This window comes from Gouania willdenowi, chromosome 6, assembly GCF_900634775.1.
Source record: "Gouania willdenowi chromosome 6, fGouWil2.1, whole genome shotgun sequence".
Taxonomy (NCBI): domain Eukaryota; kingdom Metazoa; phylum Chordata; class Actinopteri; order Blenniiformes; family Gobiesocidae; genus Gouania; species Gouania willdenowi.
This window is the reverse complement of record NC_041049.1, coordinates 30,433,930-30,455,555: the sequence shown is the minus strand read 5'-3', so window position 1 is coordinate 30,455,555 and position 21,626 is coordinate 30,433,930. Positions and strand designations below refer to the sequence as shown.

At 40.6% G+C, this 21,626-nt stretch overlaps 1 protein-coding gene across 2 annotated transcripts in view; it reads right to left on the bottom strand.

The window, feature by feature from the left end:
• Positions 1 to 21,626, bottom strand: part of LOC114466173 (cGMP-inhibited 3',5'-cyclic phosphodiesterase A-like) — a 139,953-nt gene continuing 118,327 nt past the window's right edge. For both annotated transcript variants that reach the window (XM_028451730.1, XM_028451731.1), the window contains exons 10-14: positions 20,733 to 20,932; positions 15,993 to 16,196; positions 12,888 to 13,049; positions 7,596 to 7,863; positions 1 to 1,779 (exon numbers count right to left, since the gene is read on the bottom strand). In XM_028451730.1, coding sequence (XP_028307531.1) covers positions 1,490 to 1,779; positions 7,596 to 7,863; positions 12,888 to 13,049; positions 15,993 to 16,196; positions 20,733 to 20,932 — 1,124 coding nt within the window. In that variant the 3' untranslated portion in view covers positions 1 to 1,489. The remainder of the gene's footprint in view (positions 1,780 to 7,595; positions 7,864 to 12,887; positions 13,050 to 15,992; positions 16,197 to 20,732; positions 20,933 to 21,626) is intronic.

Sequence of the window (21,626 nt, the reverse complement as noted above, 5' to 3'; positions counted from 1 at the left end):
TTATTTTTTGCAATGTTTTTGCTTGTAATTTTGGGTATTTTTCTGTAATTTTGTAAGTTTTTATAATCATTTTGTGTATTTTTTTGGAGTAATTTTGTGTATTTACTTTGGGGGCCACATAAAACTCCAAGTGCCGCATTGCCCATGTCAGATTTAAAGGTAGTAGTAATCATGATACTTAGACCACAGGGACAGACACATTTAGTCTTCTGGTCTATTTAGAGTTTAAAATAAACTAACAAAAGTCTTTGTAAGTTGCGTGGAACCAACATATCAGAAAGAAGCACATTTTCATTCATTAATGCCTATATAAACATATTGTCGTATTGTATATCGCGTAAGAGAAAGTCCACCAAGTTCGGTCTGTATATGAAGGAATAGAGGTAGGCTGTGATCTACATGTCATAAATGTGAACTTTCTGCTTTTACACTTTATTACTGTCCCTTTTCATGTTAAGTCAGCATGATTTCCTGAGAGCTTCAGGATGAAATGCGCAGTGAAATATACCCAGAGAATGTGTGTAGTGGACTGATTTGATCATTTCATCATCTTAAAGTGCCGTAATTCAAACGTTGATACAAAAATGTTTAGTTTTTGGCGTTGTATTTTGTGTGCATTTCTATCAATTGTGTAATTTTATATCGCATTTTAAATATTTAAGTGTGATTGTGAGTTATACTTCAAAACTCAAAAGTTTTATTTACAAATAAAAATTAAATGACTGTTTTTTTAATATATCTGCAGAGAAAGTTTGCATACAAGTGTATCGGTTGAAACTAACTGGCACACAAATAAATGTGTGAATAGTCCTAAGCAAAAAAAACTTCACATATTGGTAAAAAGTACTTCATTTGGCAACAAACTGTAAAACAATAAAATGTGTGAATATTTGATGTTTGTGTACCGAAGCTTGAAAAATGAGCATATTTTGGCAAATGTTGCAAATCACATTGCTGTTCCTTGTCTGTTAGACAAGAGAAGAGCTGCCTAAGGAGAAATTAAATTATGGATCACTATCACTTCATAATGTGATGGTAATCTAAATTTTATTTTCCCTTGGGGCAGCTCTTCGCTTCGTAATTTGTCTCCCTTTATTATCCAAATATAGATAAAAACATATTTTGGTCCAGGAAAGACCTTGAAACAAACGTACGTGTGATGTTTATAGATAACTGCATTCAGAAAGTATAAACTGGCAGGAAGTCTGTGGTTTGGTGACACCACACTGGAAGGTTGAAGCTTGTGCACCCAGGCTTCCTCTTCTCCTGACAGTAGCAAAAGATTCGGTATCCCAGAGTACACAGTGCACAAGTATTCCCGTATTGCAATGTGGAGAAGCTCCTTTAGTGTTTGGTGCAGCCGCAGATAGAGTGTATGAAAGTACACACATCCCCACCCTGTATTTATCGGTATAGGCACACGTTTCCCAAACATCTACAGTGTTGTGTCTAAGTGATGTGTCAGACGGGCTGACCGCCTGCTAATGTTTCACTGGGGCTCCTGCTCCTCCTCCTGAGGCTGAGACTCAGGCCACTCCCGTTCATCCACCTCCTCCTCCGGTTCCTCTCCTTCAACCAGCTCCTCCCTGCTGCCCGACTCCTCCTCCTCCTCATGGATAGCCTGGATGGATTCGCCCATGTTGTTTATATGAACAGACTCTGCTGCCCCTTGTTTCTGCGCCTCGTCCGCGATCACCTTCTTCCACATTTCATGGTTCTCTAGCAGGTGGTTCGTGATATGGCAAAATACTTTCCTCCTCTTTTCTTGAGCTGCTTTCTCTGGAAAGAAAAGAAAAACGCAGCTGTTTAAGAGCAATTTCAACATTTCAAGTCTTACTAGTGTCTGGACAAGACTGATTTTTCTTTTAGGGACTGCACACATGATTATGATCTACTCCTAAATAGTGTTTTTTCCTCCGTCAAGCAGGTACTATTTTTATTGGCATTTATTTAATTATAGAATTACATCAAAAGTTTTCAATGGATTTTGTCAAAATTTGAATCAAGATAGGCTATGAAAGATTCCATAACATTTTGGAGGAGATCCAGAGCAATATAATAAACGATAAAAGAAATCCCAATCATTAGCAACATTTCAAAAATGTACAACTCGGTTCGTAATTGACCAAACTCATTCAAATTTGACTTATGAGTTGTGTCGGGTTGAATTAAATATCAACCGGATTGGATCTGTACTGAACAGTTCGTGGGGTACCCAAATATTTTGACCTACTGTATCATTATAATTGTCACAAGGGGAGGCAGAGAACCCAAAAGTAGACACGATCAGTTTCTTTAATACCTAGAGGTTCAGTATGGAGTTAAACATGCACAGGCAGAGGTTTCCTGGGGAGCAGGCAGGTTTGTACGCACACTGGTAAATATGACAATCTCACATAGAAAGGAGGAGATAATGGGTAGAAGAGCAGGGGCACAAGTGAGAGTACTGGAGGTTGCTGTGGTTGGTTCAGACCACAAATGGTTGAGAGACCCCTACAGCTAGCGGCTAGTGGTTACCAATGTTGTAAATATGTTCTGCTTGTGAGAGATTGTGGGACAGAGAGACACAAGGGTGAATGTGTCCATCTTCAGTGGAGCATTGGGACGAGAATGCCCGACACCAGTGTCTGAGGTGTCAACCTCCAAAATGAACTGCTTTGATGTGTCCAGTTGAAGGAGGATCGGGGCCGAGGAAAACCGCTCATTAAATTCCTTGAACAAAGCATCAGCATCCGAGGACCAAAAGAACAGTTTCTGAGGGGAGGTAAAAGTGTACAGAGGGGCAGCCACCATACTAAAGTTCCTGCTAAAAGTTAGCGAAACCCAAAAACTTTTTGAGCTCCTTGCGTGAGGTCGGAGTGGTCTAGCATTATCGACCTTCTCGAGATCATTTGAAATGCGACGGAGGGCTCTCGTTTCTTGGCCTAGACGAAGAGCTTGTTCTCTGCATGCATGATCCACGTGTTCCTTTTTGCTCTGATTGTCCAAATAAACAAAAACAAGAAAGTCCAGCATTTCATGGAGAATGTCATTGGTAAAGCCTTGGAAAACTGCTGGAGCATTGGTTAGGCCAAACAGCATCACCAAGTATTCGTAGTGACCCTTGGGGGTGTTGAAGAACATCTTCCATTTCTTCCGCTCCCTGATTCTGACCAGGCGATTGGCACTTTGGAAGGTCCAGCTTGGTGTTGATAATGTGGTTAAGTTTATGGTAATCGATGCAGGGGGGAGGAGATTTGTCTTTCTTCTCTATGAAGAATCTGGCTACCGCGGGAGAGAAGGATGGACGGATGATCCCTGCTAAGGACTGCGCCACGTAGGTTTTCATGGCCTGCGTTTCTAGGACAGACATGGAGTAGAGTTTGCTTCCCGCGGGAGACGTTCTCGGGAGGAGATTGATTGGACATTTATACGTTCTGTAAGGGGGAAGAGACTTAGACCTATCTTTTCTGAAAACCTCATGAATATCATGGTGACACACAGGTACGCCTGACAGATCAGGGTGACTAGATCTGGGTTTCTTTGAAGAGGACTTAATGGGACCTTTAGGAAAACAGGGTAGAGAGTACACCCCTCCCCATATCTGACAACCTTTCCTGATATGCAGTTGAATTGGGGCTTGTGAGTTTTGAGCCATAGTTGACTGAGAATAACCTCCCAATTGAGGGAGGGGAAAGCATGGGATTGGATTTGCTCTTTTTGAGCGTCTGGCAACACCAAAATTGCATCTTGGGTGCGGAGTGTAAAAAGCGGTAGTGAAGGCTGATAAAAAAAGATCTCCAACCCCCGATTCCATTCATTCGTCGCCCAGAGGAGTGCCTTCTCGGAGAAATGATAGACGATAAAGGCAATATTAGTGCGATGAGACAAAAACGCAGCGGGCTGTAGTTTGAAATATAGATCACACTGCATCATGAATGGTCTGCAATCTCCTGACTCTCCCATGAATTTATCTGGATCAGTAAGTGCAGTAGTGGAGGAAACAGTACTCCCATCGCTCGGAAGAGGTGTTCCCTGCCGAGCCATCTCTGCGATGGACCTCAGCTGAGCACCCAGGTCCGCCGAGAAAGTCTCCTGACGTACTGCTAGACAAGTTGCACCATCCCCTGAATCTGGTTCTCTTGTTGTGTTAAGCAGGGCAGCTGCATTGCTAGTCTGTGTCAAAGCACTTCCGTGTCTGCCGAGTCCATCCCTGGCAAGATTGTACTGTCACACGGGGAGGCAGAGAACTCAAAACCAGACACAGTGTAAGAAAGTTCAGTTCCTTTAACGGAGAGCCAGAGGTTCAGTACACAGGAGTCAAACAAGCACAGGCAGAAGTTTCCTAGGAAGCATGCAGGCTTGTAATCCAGAGAACAGAGCAGGGTCAGACACAAGGAGGCAATCAGTAGGAAACGCTCAAAAGTATGCACACTGGGAGACATGACAATCTCGCTCAGATTAGAAAGAGAGACTAGATTAAATACTGGGGAGAAGAGCAGAGGCACAGATGAGAGTAATCAAACACAGATGAAACTAGTGAGGCTGATGAACTCAGAAGCAACAGGAGGGGAAGGCTGAAGCCGCTCTGGAAGTATGACACTGATGGGGATAAAAATGTCTTTTAAGCTTTTAACTATTTCAGTACCACTGACATAATTTTACGTCATTTTAAATCCTTACACCCAGTGCCATTGACTTACTTTTATGTCATTTATATTTTTTCATGGAGATTACTAGAACAGGGTTTCTAAACTGGTCCCACCCTGGGACCCACATTTTGCCAGGGTCATTAATTGCAAGGATTCTACCAACCAAATTTAGTTTTTCAAAAATAGCTGTTGAAAACACATACATAATCTTTTTTAAAACATAAATCTATTTATTATCATATGCAACATGTATTCCACAGCATGCCTTTCAAAATAAAAGTTTGTTTAAAAGACAAGTCCAACGTGCAAGACCTTACGTACAGGTCCGCGACCCACTTTTGGGTCCTGACCCACCAGTTGAGAACCGCTGTACTAGAATACACCCTGGCAGAGGTCCCTCATCAATAGCTAAACTGTAGTGTGATGTAGTGACCAACTGGTGCTCTGAAGGTGGCAGCAGCACACCTTTGGATTATAGATTAGCCACTGATGCTACCATTAGCTAAGGAGGGAGAAGCAGGACGAGGGAGATTATGGCGCTACGAAGTGATATTGTAAAGTATCCAGCAGCTCACAGCACCACATACTAACACAGAACATGTGTGGAGCTAAGTGGATTAATAATTATGCTCCTATCGGGAGATTAAACCATCAACTAACCGGGCTAAACGGGTAATCTCTGCATGTCGGGATGAAGAGGCAGTTACGTCTGTGTGATTGACGGGGAAGGAGAGACTTGGAGGAACTCCAAAATACAGTAAGAAATCCATTCAACTCTGACATAGATAGTGTTGCCATGAAAAGCCTGGTCTCAGTGTTGCTTTTTGTAGTTTTATAGAAGGAAACTAATGTTGAGGTGTCACTAAAACAAAAAAAAAAAATTGCTTCAAAGTCAGTAATAGAATTTTTCAGAAAAAGCTGTTTTTCTCAGCTTTTTGTCACAACTGGCGATTTGTGTGAAACTTGCCTCTATTCAACTGCTGATTACAGAAGAAACTAAATTACTTTTTCTGATGAAAGTAGAGACTTTAATATTTCAGAATCTGGTGTGAGATTTCAGATTGTCATTGTAAAAAATATTCTATGGGTCTTTAAAAAATCAGTCAAAATGCTCAAAAATGGCTGGCACCGAGGGGGGTTGAAATTCTGAAAATGGCTGGCACTGAATGAGTTAAAGTGTAAATGATTATTGTACCATGGTCAAGATCATCAATGCCAATATTTGGAAAGGAGGAGATAATAATACATTTTATTTATGGGTGCCTTTCAAAAAACCCAAGGACACCTTACAAGCAGAGTTAAAAATAACAACAATAAAAACATAGAATTCCAAAGCAGTAAACATAAAACATAAAAATTAGAGACTTAAAAAGGAGGAAGGTAACAGTTTTACAAAAAAGTAATTTCAAAACAAGTTTTGCAGTGTAGTGGATGGTGATCAGAGTGAGGAGACTTGTTTGAACATGTGGGTTTTAAGACGGGATTTGAAGATGGTCAAAGTGTTGATATTTCAGATGTCAGGTGGGAGGGAGTTCCAGAGGTGGGGGGCAGAGCGGCTGAAGGCTCTGGACCCCATGGTGGTCTTGTGGACAGGAGGGATGAGGAAGCTGAAGGAGGAAGATGATCTGAGGGTCCGATTGGGAGTGTTTATGTGGAGGAGTTCAGTGAGATACGGAGGGCCGAGGTTATGGAGGGCCTTGAAGGTTAGGAGGAGAGTTTTGTTAACAATAAGGTGTGTGATTGGGAGCCAGTGGAGTTGTTGGAGAACAGGGGTGATGTGGTGGATGAAAGGTGTTCTGGTGATATCCCGGCTGCAGCATTCTGAACCAGTTGTAGTTCATGTAAAGAATTTTGGGGGAGACCTGACAGGAGGGAGTTACAGCAATCCAGATGGGAGGTGACCAGAGAGTGGACCGGTATGGCAGTACTGGACGGGGTAAGGAAAGGACTTAGGCGGTTGATGTTTCGAAGATGGAAGTATGCAGACCGAGTGATGTTATTGATGTGGGTTTGGAAAGACAGAGTGAAGTTGAGGAAGACACGCAGAAGGGAGGGGGAGACGGAAGAGTTGTTGATATTAATGGTAAAGCTTTTTGATTTTGTGAGAGTGGATTTAGAACCAATGAGGAGAACCTCAGTTTTGTCACTGTTGAGTTTGAGAAAATTGGAAGAGAACCAGGATTTGATATCCTGTAGACAATCACAGAGGGAGGTGGGAGGAGGGCATTTGGTGGAGGTTCGCTGTCACTGTGTGCTTCTGTTCTTCCAATGCTTTGGTTCTGAAACCAAATCCATGGATGTCAGACTGGATATGCAACTGTAATGCACAGTCTGATCTATCTCCCATTTCCGAAAACCAGCACAAACGTATTTAACTACTCTACAATACTGACCAAAGTCTTCACCCCCTATGTGCTGAAATTAATATTTAGGATTTATGATTCGATGACAGAATATTATAATATTTCTTCGGGTACTGATCACTGATCAAGTGCCTTCAGTTTTATGCTCTTATCCAACTTGTGCATATTCTTATTAATTTTCTTACATTGAAAAATTTAAATTTGACGACTTGTTTGCTGTGTTTTACACTCCACCCTCATTTAGCTGCCATAACACAGAGAAAGTCACTGCCTCAGTCGAACTAAACACACTTTAAGGAATCACCGGAATAATTGTTTAATGTCTGTAATGTTCACCTATTTAAATTTCTGTATCTATATTTGATTGTTTCTCAACAGACACAAGTTATCACCTCTGACCATGAGCTCCAGGCAATGTAGTGTATTACAAATCTATTTTTATTATAAACTAATGGTCCTGCCTATTTTAGATATCAAACACAGCTAATTATAAGGCAAGGTATGTTATTAGGCCTTCTGCAGAGCAACAGATTCGAAAAATAACATTAAAAAAACTACAGTACTGTAGCCCCAGCAATTAAGATTCAGGATCTTGACTCACGAGATGTTTCAGAGCAGGAGGAGGCATCCTCCTCAGCAGTGTCTTCTTCCTCCTCCTCGTCTTCGTTCTCGTTCTCAGCACTCTCAGTGTCCTCTTCCTCTAAGTTAGGCTCCACCCATCGCCCTGGCATGAGGAAGGCCGAGTCGTAAGAGTTGCACAGTGGCCCAACAATGTGTGTGATGAAGGATTCCTGGAGTTTGGCAAGCTGCGGTGCCGCTCGGTCCATGAAGGGACTGATAGGCAGACCAAGGCTGGACTCCTCGTCCCCCTGCAAACACAAGACAACGAAAACTGCATGGACTACAAAGAGGAGAGGTTGCTATACTGGCTTTTAATGCTTGTAGTACAATTTTAAGGTCAGAATTAACAAGTTGCTTTGATCTCGACGGATATGACCATTTGTTAGATACCGCAGTGAACTACTTAATGACAATTCAATCTCATTTGTTTTCTTATGCTATCAAACAGCTATTTTGTTTGATGAATTTTATCAGTAAACCTTGTCATAAATGTTGTCATCCTGAATTAATTTGCATTATTGTTGGTCAGATTAACTTCTTCACAGTTAGTCTGCATGGAAACCTTGGGCATAGCATCAGAATACTTTGGTGTCTATGTTTCAGAAAGTAATCAGCCAGTCGGTTATCATGTGATTTATGCCTGACAATAAGAAGCATTAGGACATTGTCTCACGCTTAGAAGGGAGTTATTCTTTGCTGCTACATTGAGGCTCTGTGATGTTTGCATTTGTTATACATGACAAAACGTGCCTCTTTTCCAGAACATGTATTACTCTGGAATACATACACTGCTCTTTGGACACATACTGTCTAATCCAATTCAGTCCCGGCCATTGAATTCCTGCTAGCTTCACTGAAACTCTTCACGCTAAAGAACAGAGGTGCTGCTCATGTACGTAATGCCACTTTTCTAATAAACCTAGCTTGTTGGTATTTGTTAATATGATACATCATATAGCTTGAACTCATTTGAAAAAAAAATAGGTTCTCATAAAAAAATCAATATGCAGTTGAGGCCAAAAGGTTAGTGGAACATTTTCCTAAAATTCTTCCCAATGTTTGCAGCATTGATAAACTTGATACAATCAAACGTTCACTTGTTTTTTTTGGTATGTCTGGTGTGAATCACTATTGGTGTACGGGTGGTTATACATTTTCTAGTGAGTGGTCTGGTTAAACTTGTAAATTACATTTTCCTTAGATGAACTGAATCCCCCAGGATCTGAAGCAGCAAAGCAGCCCCAAACCATGATGTCTCCTCCACCATACCTCCCAGTTGGGAAGAGGTTTCGATGTTGAGATACTGTGTCTTTTTGTTCTCTACACATGGACCCCTATTTTGGCAACCTAAAGTGCCAAAAAAGCAGCTTTGTGCTGCTTTTTGATCACAGCGGTTGATTTTTTTAGAGTAGCCCTTTACTTCCCTGTGCTACAACATGGGATTAAACAATATTATTTGCTTTTTTGCTCAATGGAAGAAGGTGTCATACACAGATCCTACCCCCACAGGCCCTACCACTAAGCGGATTAAGAGGCTGCTTAGGGCCCCGTGACCACCGGGGGACCCCCACACCATGACTATCCTTCACACTTCTTATACCTGTTATTTACAACAAACTCTTACCTACTTTTTAACAACCCCCATCCTTAAAAAAAAAATAATGTTAATGTCATTATCAACCATGAGGTTGGAAAGCAGATTTCCTATGATGACATTGTAAAAGACTTCTCAAAAAACAAGAAGAACAAAAACGTAGTCAATAGCATGAAGAAAGAAAATAAAAAAGTGGTTGGAGATAATAAGCTGTCATGTTTTTGTTTTTTATTTTTTTTAAGTTCTAAACAATATTCTAATTAATTTTTTCATTTGGATGTATAGACTTTTGCAACATTTCTTTTGAGGCTACTTTTTTTTATAAACAATTACATTTGCCACTTTATAAATAAATACTATTCATATTTATTTTGTTGCAATGAGCATTTTTTATTTTTTCTATTTCTATTTGTATTCATGTTTAACTTTACTGTTTTTTTGTTTTAAAGAAAAATGTGTTTTTGCAGTTATTACCTTGTTCATTGTGTTTCTGCTAAGTAGAATAGTTCAGAGTTGGAAGTGTATTTGAAGGAATCCCTTATGCAAATAAATTATTGGCTTATTGAAAAACTATCATTTATATAGTTTAAGGCTCTTTCACAAGTTTTGAGCTTCTGTAGACTTCTCTTTTCAGTAAACATACTTTTTGACTATTCCTTATTTGGTGATTACGTTTCAAAATGTTTATTTTCATGTTTGTTTGACTGTTCGCTGTGTTGAAAGCGAACAGCAAAAAATGCCAATTTCTCTGCGTATATGGCATTATAAACGCTGACATTTTCACCACATGCTATATAACCAAATACGCACCTTCGATGTACATGCCAAATGCGCACAGAGCAGTTAGAGAGAGTTGCAGCAACAGAAGAGTTCCCGGAAGTTTCAAATAGCTCCCGTGGGTCCGTTTTTTTCTCTACGCATTTCAACAACCTGTGATGGAGTATGTGCATGCGCGTAGCAGATGAGAGGTCCTCTCACACGCACACCCACGGAGGAGACTAGAGAGTGATACACGGCAACCACAGGTAGCATGTCTCACACACGCACACACACACCTCAAAACACGCTCTCACCACACATGTATTTATGATAAAATCATACTAAATGAGTAAAATAAAACTAAAAACGAAACAATATTTATACAAAAAGTACACAAAACGACAACAGAAACGTGCAAAATTACACCAAAAAGATACAAAATGACTCCAGAATAACACTGCAATTAGGGTTGGGCACCGAGAACCGGTTCCTAACGTCCGGTTCCAGAACCATTACGAAGATGTTTGCATTTCGATTCTTTTTTTTGACTCCTAAATGCCCGCACTAGTTTGTTTCCCCGGCTTGCTCTGTTTGTTTATGCGGGGTTTGTATAAGATGCGCTCAGAACGCGACTGCAGTGTGTGTGTGTGTGTGTCTGGCTACGGTTTCAGTTTGGTCCGGCGGAGCGGAAGGGAGATATGAGATAATCACCGGTAAAAAGCCCAGTAAAACACCGGAAATATAGTAGCTCTAACAACTGGTAAAATGATAAACTGTGTGATATTACAGCCTGTACATGCAGTACAGGGACGCATTTACTCCGCCTCCGGGTCCTAGTGCCTGCCGGTCGATGAAGCCTGTTCCGTTTACCACGTTTACCGAGGTCCGTGTGTGTTTAAAAAGTCTGTGTGTGTCCGTGTGAAAGTCTGCATGTTTATGACTATAACACAGAACACCACACATGAGAACTGTTTTCACTTTTATTTTGATTGTAGTTTTGAATCAGCAGCTTGATAATAACACACGGTTTCAGTTTGGACCACGGAGCGGAAGGAGATAGAAACTAATCACCGGTAAAAAGCCCAGTAAAAGTCTGGAAAACAATCACCATGAATAAATATTTGCTCCCTGGTAAAGATAGTAGCTCTAACAACAGGTAAAATGATAAACTAGTGATATTACAGCCTGTACATGCAGTAGGGGATGCATTTACTCCACCTCCGGGTCCTTGTGCCAGCCGTTCGGTGAAGACTGTTCCAGGGTTTGAGTTTGTTTTATTTTGTTTCACATCTACCTGGGCTGCATCTCTTTGTTTTTTAGACTGCTGCCAACTTGTTTGTAGTGTTTTTTCAGCAACTTTCACTTTTACAGTTACAGTTGGGGACCTTTGTTATTGAATACCTTAGTTACACTACAGCAACCAAACTAAACTGTATCAACAAAGTGAATTAATAAAAATGGCCTGTTTAAAGGCTTTTTCAAATTAAAAAATTCTCCTGTGAAATCTCTAACCTGTTGACCTGCACAACTCAAAGAATCGGAATCGAGAATCGTTTAGAACAGGAATCAAAATTGAGAATCGGAATCAGAATCGTTAAAATCCAAACGATGCCCAACCCTAACTGCAATGGCAACAAAAAACAATAATTATACAAAAAATGCACAAAAACACAACAAACACATTTATCATGCACATGTCCCATAGAATTAAACCAGGGAAATCGCACACATCATGCTTTGGGTCGACCGCAGTCCCAAGTCTGACAGAAGCCTATAAACCGCACATGCTTACACCGACACCCCATGCTGCACTTATTGCAACACACAGAGGACACACTCAGCTGCCCTACCTAACAGCTCTACAGGCACTTGATGCACAGCACCAATGGTCACAGGGTGATGCAGGAGGCACAGCCAGTGGTACGGTGTGCACATGTGGAACAGGACACACATGGGTACACGGGATGCACGCAGTCCCAGACATGTTTTTCTTACTGAAAAATGGCCCTGAATAATGACGAAGTTGGATCCAGCTGGATGAGGTGGGCGCAAGTTGAGTGCAAAGGCACCCTGCCTCCCTCCTCCAAGAACACACCCTCTAACCACACCTTGAATAATTTACACAACTCAGCCTCTAAATACGCCGTGCAGGCTGCACTGCACACTCAAAATATGGGCCATGCTGTTGTGTTCGTCTGCCCATCTGTCCAATGTTTTTGATTGGAGAGCATGACATCCTCTGAAGGTGTCTTATTTATTTATTTATTCGTTGTTCACGTGACTGTTTACTGCAAGACATCCACGCACACCTCCGTGGAACCAAACATAGACTTAAAATTAATTTATATGTTTTTACAAATCCTATCTACATCCATTCACTAATGAAGTCATACTAGTTTAGCTGATGAGAAACTTTCATTAAGTGTATTATTCCAGTCAATAATTTGTGAACAATTAACTCATAGAAAATACACTGAGCACAAAAGCAGATGGAGAGGAGATATTTGCTACACACACACACACACACTTTGAAACCAGGAAGCCCATGTGACTGTGTGTTATCCCACTGTCAGAGTCTGACCACAGAGAAGCAGACACAGTGGCAGAATTACACACTTCAACATGCGCACGCACGCGCACACACACACACACACACACACACACACACACACACTGTAATTCCCTGGCTCAACTTGAATTGTATCAGGTGGTTAGACATGCTGATGAACCAGTTTAAATGGTGATTCATTTATCTGATGAATGGTGTCATGGGTACTGTTAAAATGAATGATGTAAGAAAATAATTAAAAAGCCTGCATTGTTGTCTTTGTAACAGTGGTTTTATTTCTCATGTTCAGTGCAGATGTTGGCTGATGTGTCTCACGAAGAGAATATCTCAGTACTTTTTATTTCACTCACCTGTTCGTAGAACTCGTTGACAATGCCCTCGGTCCACTGCAGGTGCAGATCCTTACACTTCAGAGGACCATTGATGTCAGCTAGCTTGATGCACATCTGGCAGACCAGTAGCCTGTCGTTCTCATTGGACCAGTCGATACCCGTGCTTGGGTCGTCACCTACCTGGGAAACAATGATGTAATTTAGCACAAATTGACATGCTCAAGGAAACTTTGGTGTAATATGTAAGAAGAAAGCATTAAGCAGCAACAATTTAATGAAAACATTAAACATTCTCCAAACATGAGAAAATTACATTCATTGACTTAATTTACTGTGAGGACTGACAGTTAAGTGCTTGCACCATAAGTTTACACTTAACTTGACTTAATCCTGAACATATTCCTCTTCACTATACCTTCAGTAACTTAAAGTGTGAATGTTTTGTTTCAATACGAATAAAAAATGTATTTTATTGAGTAATTGTGTTGATTTGTAGACACAGGAGTGGGCCCTAAAGTGGCCAACAGTGGCACTACCGGACCGGGGCCCCACATGCAGCACTCAGTTTTGTTTTGTGTTGCCCCCAACGTTAAGGCACAAAACAACTCCAAAAACACAGAAAAAATTCTCAAAATAACTGAGAAAACATACACAACTACATATAATTGCACAAAATAACAACAAAAATATTTTTAAAAACACAATGGCACAAAAGGACAACAAACATACACTCACAACACCTTAAGGTAATATTGTAATATTATGGAATTAGTAAGAAAACACCTTAAGTTTATTTAAGCCTCCACCACCTTAAAGGCTAGATCTCAGTGAGTGATTTCATGCCTTGAGAAAATAACTTTTAAAAATAAAGTGTCCAAACAGATCAAATTACCTTCCTCCTTGCTCTCCTTTTCCCTGCTTGCTGCTCTTTGTCTTATTTTTGTCTGGTCTTAATCTACAGGAGCCTCTATCTGCCTCCCGATCCTAAATAAATCATGGAATTGAGCAGCTGGTCTTTCTACGCTATTGGTCAGATTTCTCAACAAGGAGGTCGGGCAATGGGAGATCCCGTATGTCCTGAGGATGTGGAAGACGTGATTCGAATTATGATAACAGGTCTTCTACTGTTTGGAACTGGCATTTTCTTGATTTATCGCAAAATTCGGATTACGTTGGCAGCATTATTGGAAGCTGCTAGTCAACAACGAAAAGGGGCCAAATTCTCAGAACTCTCAGATGGAATCCACCGTGTGAACTTTATAAGGAGTGGAGAGTTTGTGTCAAGGGAAAAGGCCCCATTACTGGATTTTTGGAATGACCAGGAAGAATAGTATCTAGCTCGTCTAAAAACAACTTCTCTTATCTCTTTCAGCCCCTGAGATGAACAAACTGTTGTCAAGGTCTGTTTTTTTTCTCCACACTCTTCCATGGATGGATGTTGATTCGACGTTCTGACCATTCCCTCACTTTCCATGAACACCTGGGATCTGGCTTGGCTGACAAACTCTCAAGGTCATCTCTATGGCAACGCCGTCCCACGACATCAGCTTTTGAGACGAATTGTGAGAGACTAGCAGAGTCTCAGAAAACAGGCCTACGCCCACACGTCACTGACTCTTACTTCTACATTACATACATGCGCCGTTTCTTCACCGTCTCCTCTGGCCCCAACCCCTCCTCCCTCCCTCCCTGCAGATGGCAGCAGGAGGCAAGCTGCATCCTGTCGCTGACCTGCGAACAACTCATCCTAAGACCCATCCCCAGTGCCAACGTGCTGTTGTATTGAATTGAATGTTGTGTGTTGGTTTTTGCTGCAATGTTTGCTGAGGAGTTTTTTCATGATCCCAAACTCCGCCCCTCTCTACAAGGGCCTAGTTTGGTTTTGCCTTTTTTACCTCTTCTTCTTACCCATTGTTTCATATTTTTCATCTAAAACTGTGCTGTCCTGCTGCGTCTGCTCCCCAGTTCTCCCGTACCTTTCCCCCCATGTGATATGTAATTGTTTTTCATGTTTCTTGGTCGGGATGTAACTGAAACTGAATTGCCCTTCGGGGATAAAGTATTTTGAATCTGAATCTAATAAATTGACCGGATTAAAAAAACACAGAACACTCATGTTTTTCCTGCAGTCTGTGCCTTCTCTTCGCCCTCCGAGGGCTCTCTTTTCTGTTTCAGGTGTCTTGATGTTGGAGCTGACGATTCCTGATCGATGGTTCGCGGCTCAACTAGTCCAGGACACTCAGATGATCTGGAAATTTCTTTCCATAAAAAGAGGGAGTTTTTTTTCTTCCCACTGTTGCTAAATGCTTGTTCATGTGGATCTTGTTGGGTTCTTTTTTTCTTTCTTACTATGGACCTTATATTTTGTTAAGCGTGCTGAAATGACTTTGTTGTAATTTGCGTTATATAAATAAAGTTGAGTTGAGTAAAAATTTTACCCTGATTTGTTTCAGTTATCAGAACAGTGAGAAAGAGAACATTTCTTTTCTGCTAGCAAAATCAAGGGAGACTCAGGATTTGTTCTCCAATGAAAATCTCATTCCAACATCCCTGAAACTCATTAACCCAATCAAAGCCTCACAATGCAGCCCTATTGTCTAGCTGCTGCACAGAATTTCAGACCAGGAAGCTACTGCAAGTGCAAAAGTTAATTAATACTTCCAAAAAGTAAATTAACTTCCAGCAAGCCAAGCAGGATAATGAGTATTACACTGACATTACATTTGCTGCCAAGCTAGAAAGGTCGCCATCAGCAGACTGGTTCAGGCCATCAAGTGGCACCAGTGTGCTCAAACTCACAATTGGAAATCCTTTATAATGCTGAGAGCCAAAGCCAACAATTGGTCAGCACTTTAATGAGCTCCTGAAAAGCTGGACACAATACCTACGACTCAAACAGAAGCATCTCATTCAAAGAAAACAAAGTATAAGAATAATTTTGAAGTCTTTCATTTGAAGAATCACATGGTGGCTTATCAGTGTGTTTCAAACCAACCATCACAACAGAGAAGAAACAGCAAATATCACAAACAATGACGTGCTAAAACTAAAAAGTGAAGTCCCAAAGTTTGCCTAATAAATTTGCCAGATTAGACTCTCAAAAACACTTTAAATGTTTTCTACCTTGGAATTAAACTCGGCCAGGAAGTCAAAGTGCTTCTTTAGATCCGTTGCCAGGATGGCTTCGATAACCAGAAAGCGAAAACGCTTAAACTCCCCGTGGTCCAGGTTGACCAGGAAGTTGTAGTCCGGATGCGACATGAAGAGGTTCCAGGCTGAGGCGGCGTGGTGGTTTTCCAGCACTGAGCGGTCATTGTAGAGAACTGCCTGTAAAGTAGAAAACACAGCCATAGTTAAGAAACACATGCACCCAACCAGTGTTAGGTTTGACAGCAAAACTCAATTTAATACCCAGTTAATAGATCTTGCAACTCCAGCAAATTCTTCAAAGTATTTGATGGTGTGTTGCGGGTCCGACAGTGGATCTAGGACAGCGGGAAGACTCCCCAGAAAACAATCTGCTTAAGTCAGGGATCCTTTGGTAGACTAAGGGGCAGATTTAATAAAGGTTTGCACCTTTCAAAACATGTGCAAACATCACTAAGCAACCACCCATTTTGATCAACCCCACCCAGGCGTTGAATATCCAATGAGCAGCCTGAGGAAAGCTTAGAGTAAAAGTCAGCAATTTCAGTCTTTGTAAGTACGGCGCAGCAACTTCAGGTGAGCAGACACTGTGCAATTTTTTCAAGCTAGCTCAAATTGTGCTACTCAGTTGCAGAGTCCGATGTTCGCAGCTCACGATTCATATTCTTACACTATACGGACCGACACTCTGACGCATCCTCACTGCTCACACTGTACTTTTATACGCGACATGTTGGAGTCTTGTATCTGGAAATGCAACATTCAAATTAGAAGAAGAATGCCATTAAAGCAGAAGAACAAGAAGAACCCGAAAAAAAACCACTCGCAAATCTTAGCAGTACGGTCCGTCAATTTTACAGCGGTCCTACGGTGTTCACAAATGCACAGTGTGAGAGTTTGAGGCAAGGTGGTCCGTGGCAACGCTTTAACAGTGAGGAGAGACCAGGATTTCAAACATGTTTGATTTTCTTACGATCATTTGATTGCTGAACGGCAGCTGGTCATGAAGTGTTAATCGCTTCTTGTGACCCCATGTATACTACACAATGCACTATTTAGCAGAGATTCAGCCCGATCCCCAAAATAGACGCACAAGTAAAAAATTGGCTCAAAATGGGACAAAAATCACACAGTGTATGCCCACCTTAAGGAAATAGACAGGGAAAGTATTTTTGCGTGTGTAAAAACATGAGCAAACGTCATTGCTCGTACTAATATATTTTGAAGTTGATAAAACTCCACACAATCAGTATTGCGTCTGTCAAACATACAACATAACTTGAGAAATCCATTTAGCATATTTGTCTCTAATCCATATGCAATCTGGGAGTGACAGCTATTGGCTGCCCTCTCTCCTCCCTGATGGACATTTACACCTCCCGCTGTCTCAACAGAGCAAAAACCATCACCAAAGACTGCTGCCACCCTGGCTTTGACCTGTTGCCCTCAGGGAAGCGCTACAGAGGAGTATTCCATAAAGGAGGGTTAACAAACTCTGAGTCTATCCATAAACTCTGGGTCAACATACCCCGCGGTGGGAAACTCTGGGTATCTGATTCCTTTACAGCTGGTATGAAGTGGGTCAATCAACCCTGAGTATGTAAACCTTGGTTTACTTACGTACATACGCGCAACAAAAAGCCATCATCAATGGATCAGAGAATACTCAAACTGCCATGACAACCGAACGGAAGAGAGTGATTTATTCACCCTAATGAGTGAAAAAAGTCGGTGTTTGAGGAATATGAGCCTGTTCTAAAGGTGTGTTCAGTCTTCAGTGACTATAGTGGCTTAAATCACCCGTATTTAGTTACACTTTTTGGTCACTTCATCACTTTATCTCTTCAATGACGTGACAAGCGGTGAATAATATGAATAAAATATGTTTGAGGAGACGTGGCAGCAGCATAGGATAGCTGCATAGAGAGCCCTCCTGTTACACTGGATATAAAGACAGTGACTGCCGCTTGATATCGAATCAATTATATTGATTTTTAATGTAATATTGTCGCCAAAGTTATCTTAACGTCCTAAAAAATGTCATGAAAATACACTGAAGCAGGACGCAAACCCATCACTCCCAAGCGCAGCGTCACAATTCACTGTGCCATCATAGCTTCAAAGAGGCGTGAATTACAGATTTAACTGTATTACAATAAAGAACAACAATCAAGCCTTAAAAGTGGATTCATTTAAATTTTCATCTCCTCCTTTACATTATCCACAGGTTTTTATTCAGAGAGCTTTACTACAGACGTCAGTAGATGTTTTAATGCAGATCAACCTCTAAGTGTATTTCACTTAATGATCTACATCTACAATGTTAGAAAGAAAATTACCGTTTGCACAAAAAAAAAAAAAAACGTAAAGCAACACAACATTAGTAATGATGTGAACACGTCTGTGGTGTGTGATGTTACTAATGTGTTTCAGAGAAGTGTTAAGGTTTATTAAAGTGTTCAGAAACGGTGTTCAGGTGGGCGGAGCCAGGTTGAAAACCAGGGTTTCTTTGATAAAACCTGCCAGCAACCAGGTTTAGTTCCTGGACAATGTTGCCATGGTAACATACTCAGAGAAGAACATACCTCGTGTTTAGGAATGGGATACTCAGAGTTTCCCTCATTTGAGCCCAAACATACTCAGAGTTTGAACATAACCCGCTTTATGGAATACCCCTCTGGTGTATTAAGGCCAGAAGAAACAGACTCAAAAACAGCTTTTTTCCAAAAGCAAAAACTACTCTAAATTCTCATATGCGCTGATCTCATATTCATATTCATACCCACAGACTCTGCTCAGCCACTTTTTAAAAAGGAAAAAAAAAAGATACACTGATGTGTAATATCATTGAACCGCATATATAGACAATGTGCTATACACCGGTCACTGTATATTGCAATGTAGTTGTTTATTTATTTATTTTTAATACAAAATGTACATACTGTTCACTTCACCTCCTTTCCTGTACTATTTATTTATGTCCTATGTTATACGTTTATTTGTTTATTTTATTTCTTTAGTAACAGTGCATGTTACTGGAGTTGGCTTGTTTCACTCTCATGGTACATGAGTACAATGACAATAAAGGCATTAATTCATTCATTCATAAAACATGGGGGGAGGTAATGCAAATAGATCATATTAGCACAAGCAATGTGATTGCCTAGCAACTGCTTTGCAGGGATTATTTTGCACATTTATTTGTGTTAACTGTCAGCGTTATGCACAACGACTGCAGGCATGGATGAGATAAGAGATAAGGTAATGGTAATGGTAAAGGTTATTGCTGAATTAATATTTTTGAATGAATTAAATAAAAAATAAAATCTTTTGAACTACTCTTTTCTTGTATTAGTCATACTTTTACTTTGCTTCTTTTGTTTCCCCACATAGCTTTCTCACATACAGATTCTCATATTGTGTTTCTCCTCCTTTTATTCAGATTTGTTTGTGTTGCCCACTTCAAGTGAGCAGGCTTCACTTTCTGTTAGGGAACATTGATTCTTCCACTTCTTAGTCAAGAGGTTTATTCAGCAGTGTCTGCTACACACCGTAGTACAGACAGCTCACTCCACCCAACGCAACCCTGTACTGAGTGATGACATCATTACCAACCTCCATCTAAATCAGCATAGAAATAACAATCTTTGCAAATTATAGGGCATATTTGTCTTTGAACAGCAAAGAGGATATGGCCAAAGTTTTGTGTTTTTTGTGCATAAATCTGCATCTCATTTGGGTCTTTTAACATCCCTTTGTGCTTTTTTCTTTTGTCAGTTGATTATAATGGCTTATTTCTGTCTCTGCAGTTTTCTGACTCTCCAACACAAGTTTGTGTAAATCCGCTGACTTCATCTTGGGTTTTTGTGGAAAACCATGCGGGCGTCATCAGTTGTAAACTGCATTACCACAGAAGCGCGATACAATGACATCGGGAAGCAACAGCCATCAGCTTTGGCTTTCATTATCGAGGCCTGCAGCAGCCTGTGACATTTGTGGATGTGGGTTTTATTTACACGTGTTGGAGTTTGGCTGCTTGTGCTGCTCCCTCAAAGTCGGCATGACATTTTCTAACGAGGTTGAATGGATCAAGTTAATAAACTCTGACAAATTCAACATTTTCTAATAAGCCTTAAGGCTTTATTATTGAGCGTTATTTTTATCAATATTATTATTGTGCGTTAAACTATTGGCCTTTTTAATTATATTTAAATATAATTAATAATGCCAAGCTTTTACAGATGTACATAATATGAATTCCATTGATTTAGTTATTTTTGAATCTTTTTTTCATTAGCTATCACTCTTTAGTAGGGGATTGAAGATACAATGTTTTGGAAAGGGAAAAAAAAAAAAAAATGCAATTGGAAAAAACACCCATTTGACTTTAACTGTCGACATACTAACACTTTGGTGTGTACACCAATCTAGAATTTAAAAATTAAAACCAAATCATGTCGTCAACATAAAATTCTTCAAAAAAAGCACTAAGCACCCTCCTCTCGTGTGCATGTGTGTCACTTTGTATATTATACAGTTTGACCAATTGTTAAAACTGCATTAAACCAAACAAAAAGATTGGATTCTGAAACCTAACATCTGGAGCCAACTGTTTTATGTTGCTATTGATCCTGGTCCCAGATTCTAATAAGTACCTAATCATAGAATTATGGCTAATCAGTGTTTTTGCACTTGCACAGAGGTAACCAGTCATACCTGTGGGGCGCTGGTGGCTACGAGGAAAGCGTTGGTCCTTCCTGGGTGATCATAGTCATGCATGGCAGCAGCCACGTAGAGCGCCATGAGCTCCAGAGCAGGGATGAGTCCTGAGAGGCAGCCATACCCGTCCTCAGACACAGTGTAGGTCTTTGAAACCAGGAAGCCCATGTGACTGTGTGTTATCCCACTGTCAGAGTCTGACCACAGGGAAGCAGACACAGTGGCAGAATTACACACTTCAACATGCGCGCGCACGCACGCACGCGCACACACACACACACACACACACACACACACACACACACACACACACACACACACACACACACACACACACACAAGCATTCAAATCCAGTTATAATTGGATGAAAGCAATAGCCCAGGCTCAAATACAAATGAGGTTATGCTAATATGGGTGAGAGGAACCCTGATATGATTTTATGCTATTTGAGACTTCAAATGGTGTCGAGTATTTATATGAAGGTAATGAGGAAACATTCCTGCAGGTTTGACGCTCTGAGACACAGCTGCACGCCTAATGAGGAGGTCTGAACAAGTGGCCAGAACCTCATGAAACACATTTTCACTGTGATAACATCACAGTGAAAAAACAGAATAAGGAAAGAGCAAAAAAAAATGAGCAACTGGCAGGTATAGCATCTCTACAATCAAATGAAGAAAAAAATTGAAGAAAATAAAATTGAGTGTTTTTCATTCCTTGCAAGACGAGAAAACCTAAAAAAAAAATTAAAATTAAAATAAAGCTTAAAGATTAAAATGTCAAATATGAAGGGTAGGACAAAACACCATGCAGCAAAAATTCATTATACGCCTCTTTCTAACTGTGATGAAATTCTAGATTAGATTATCACAATGATCTAAAGAGAATCT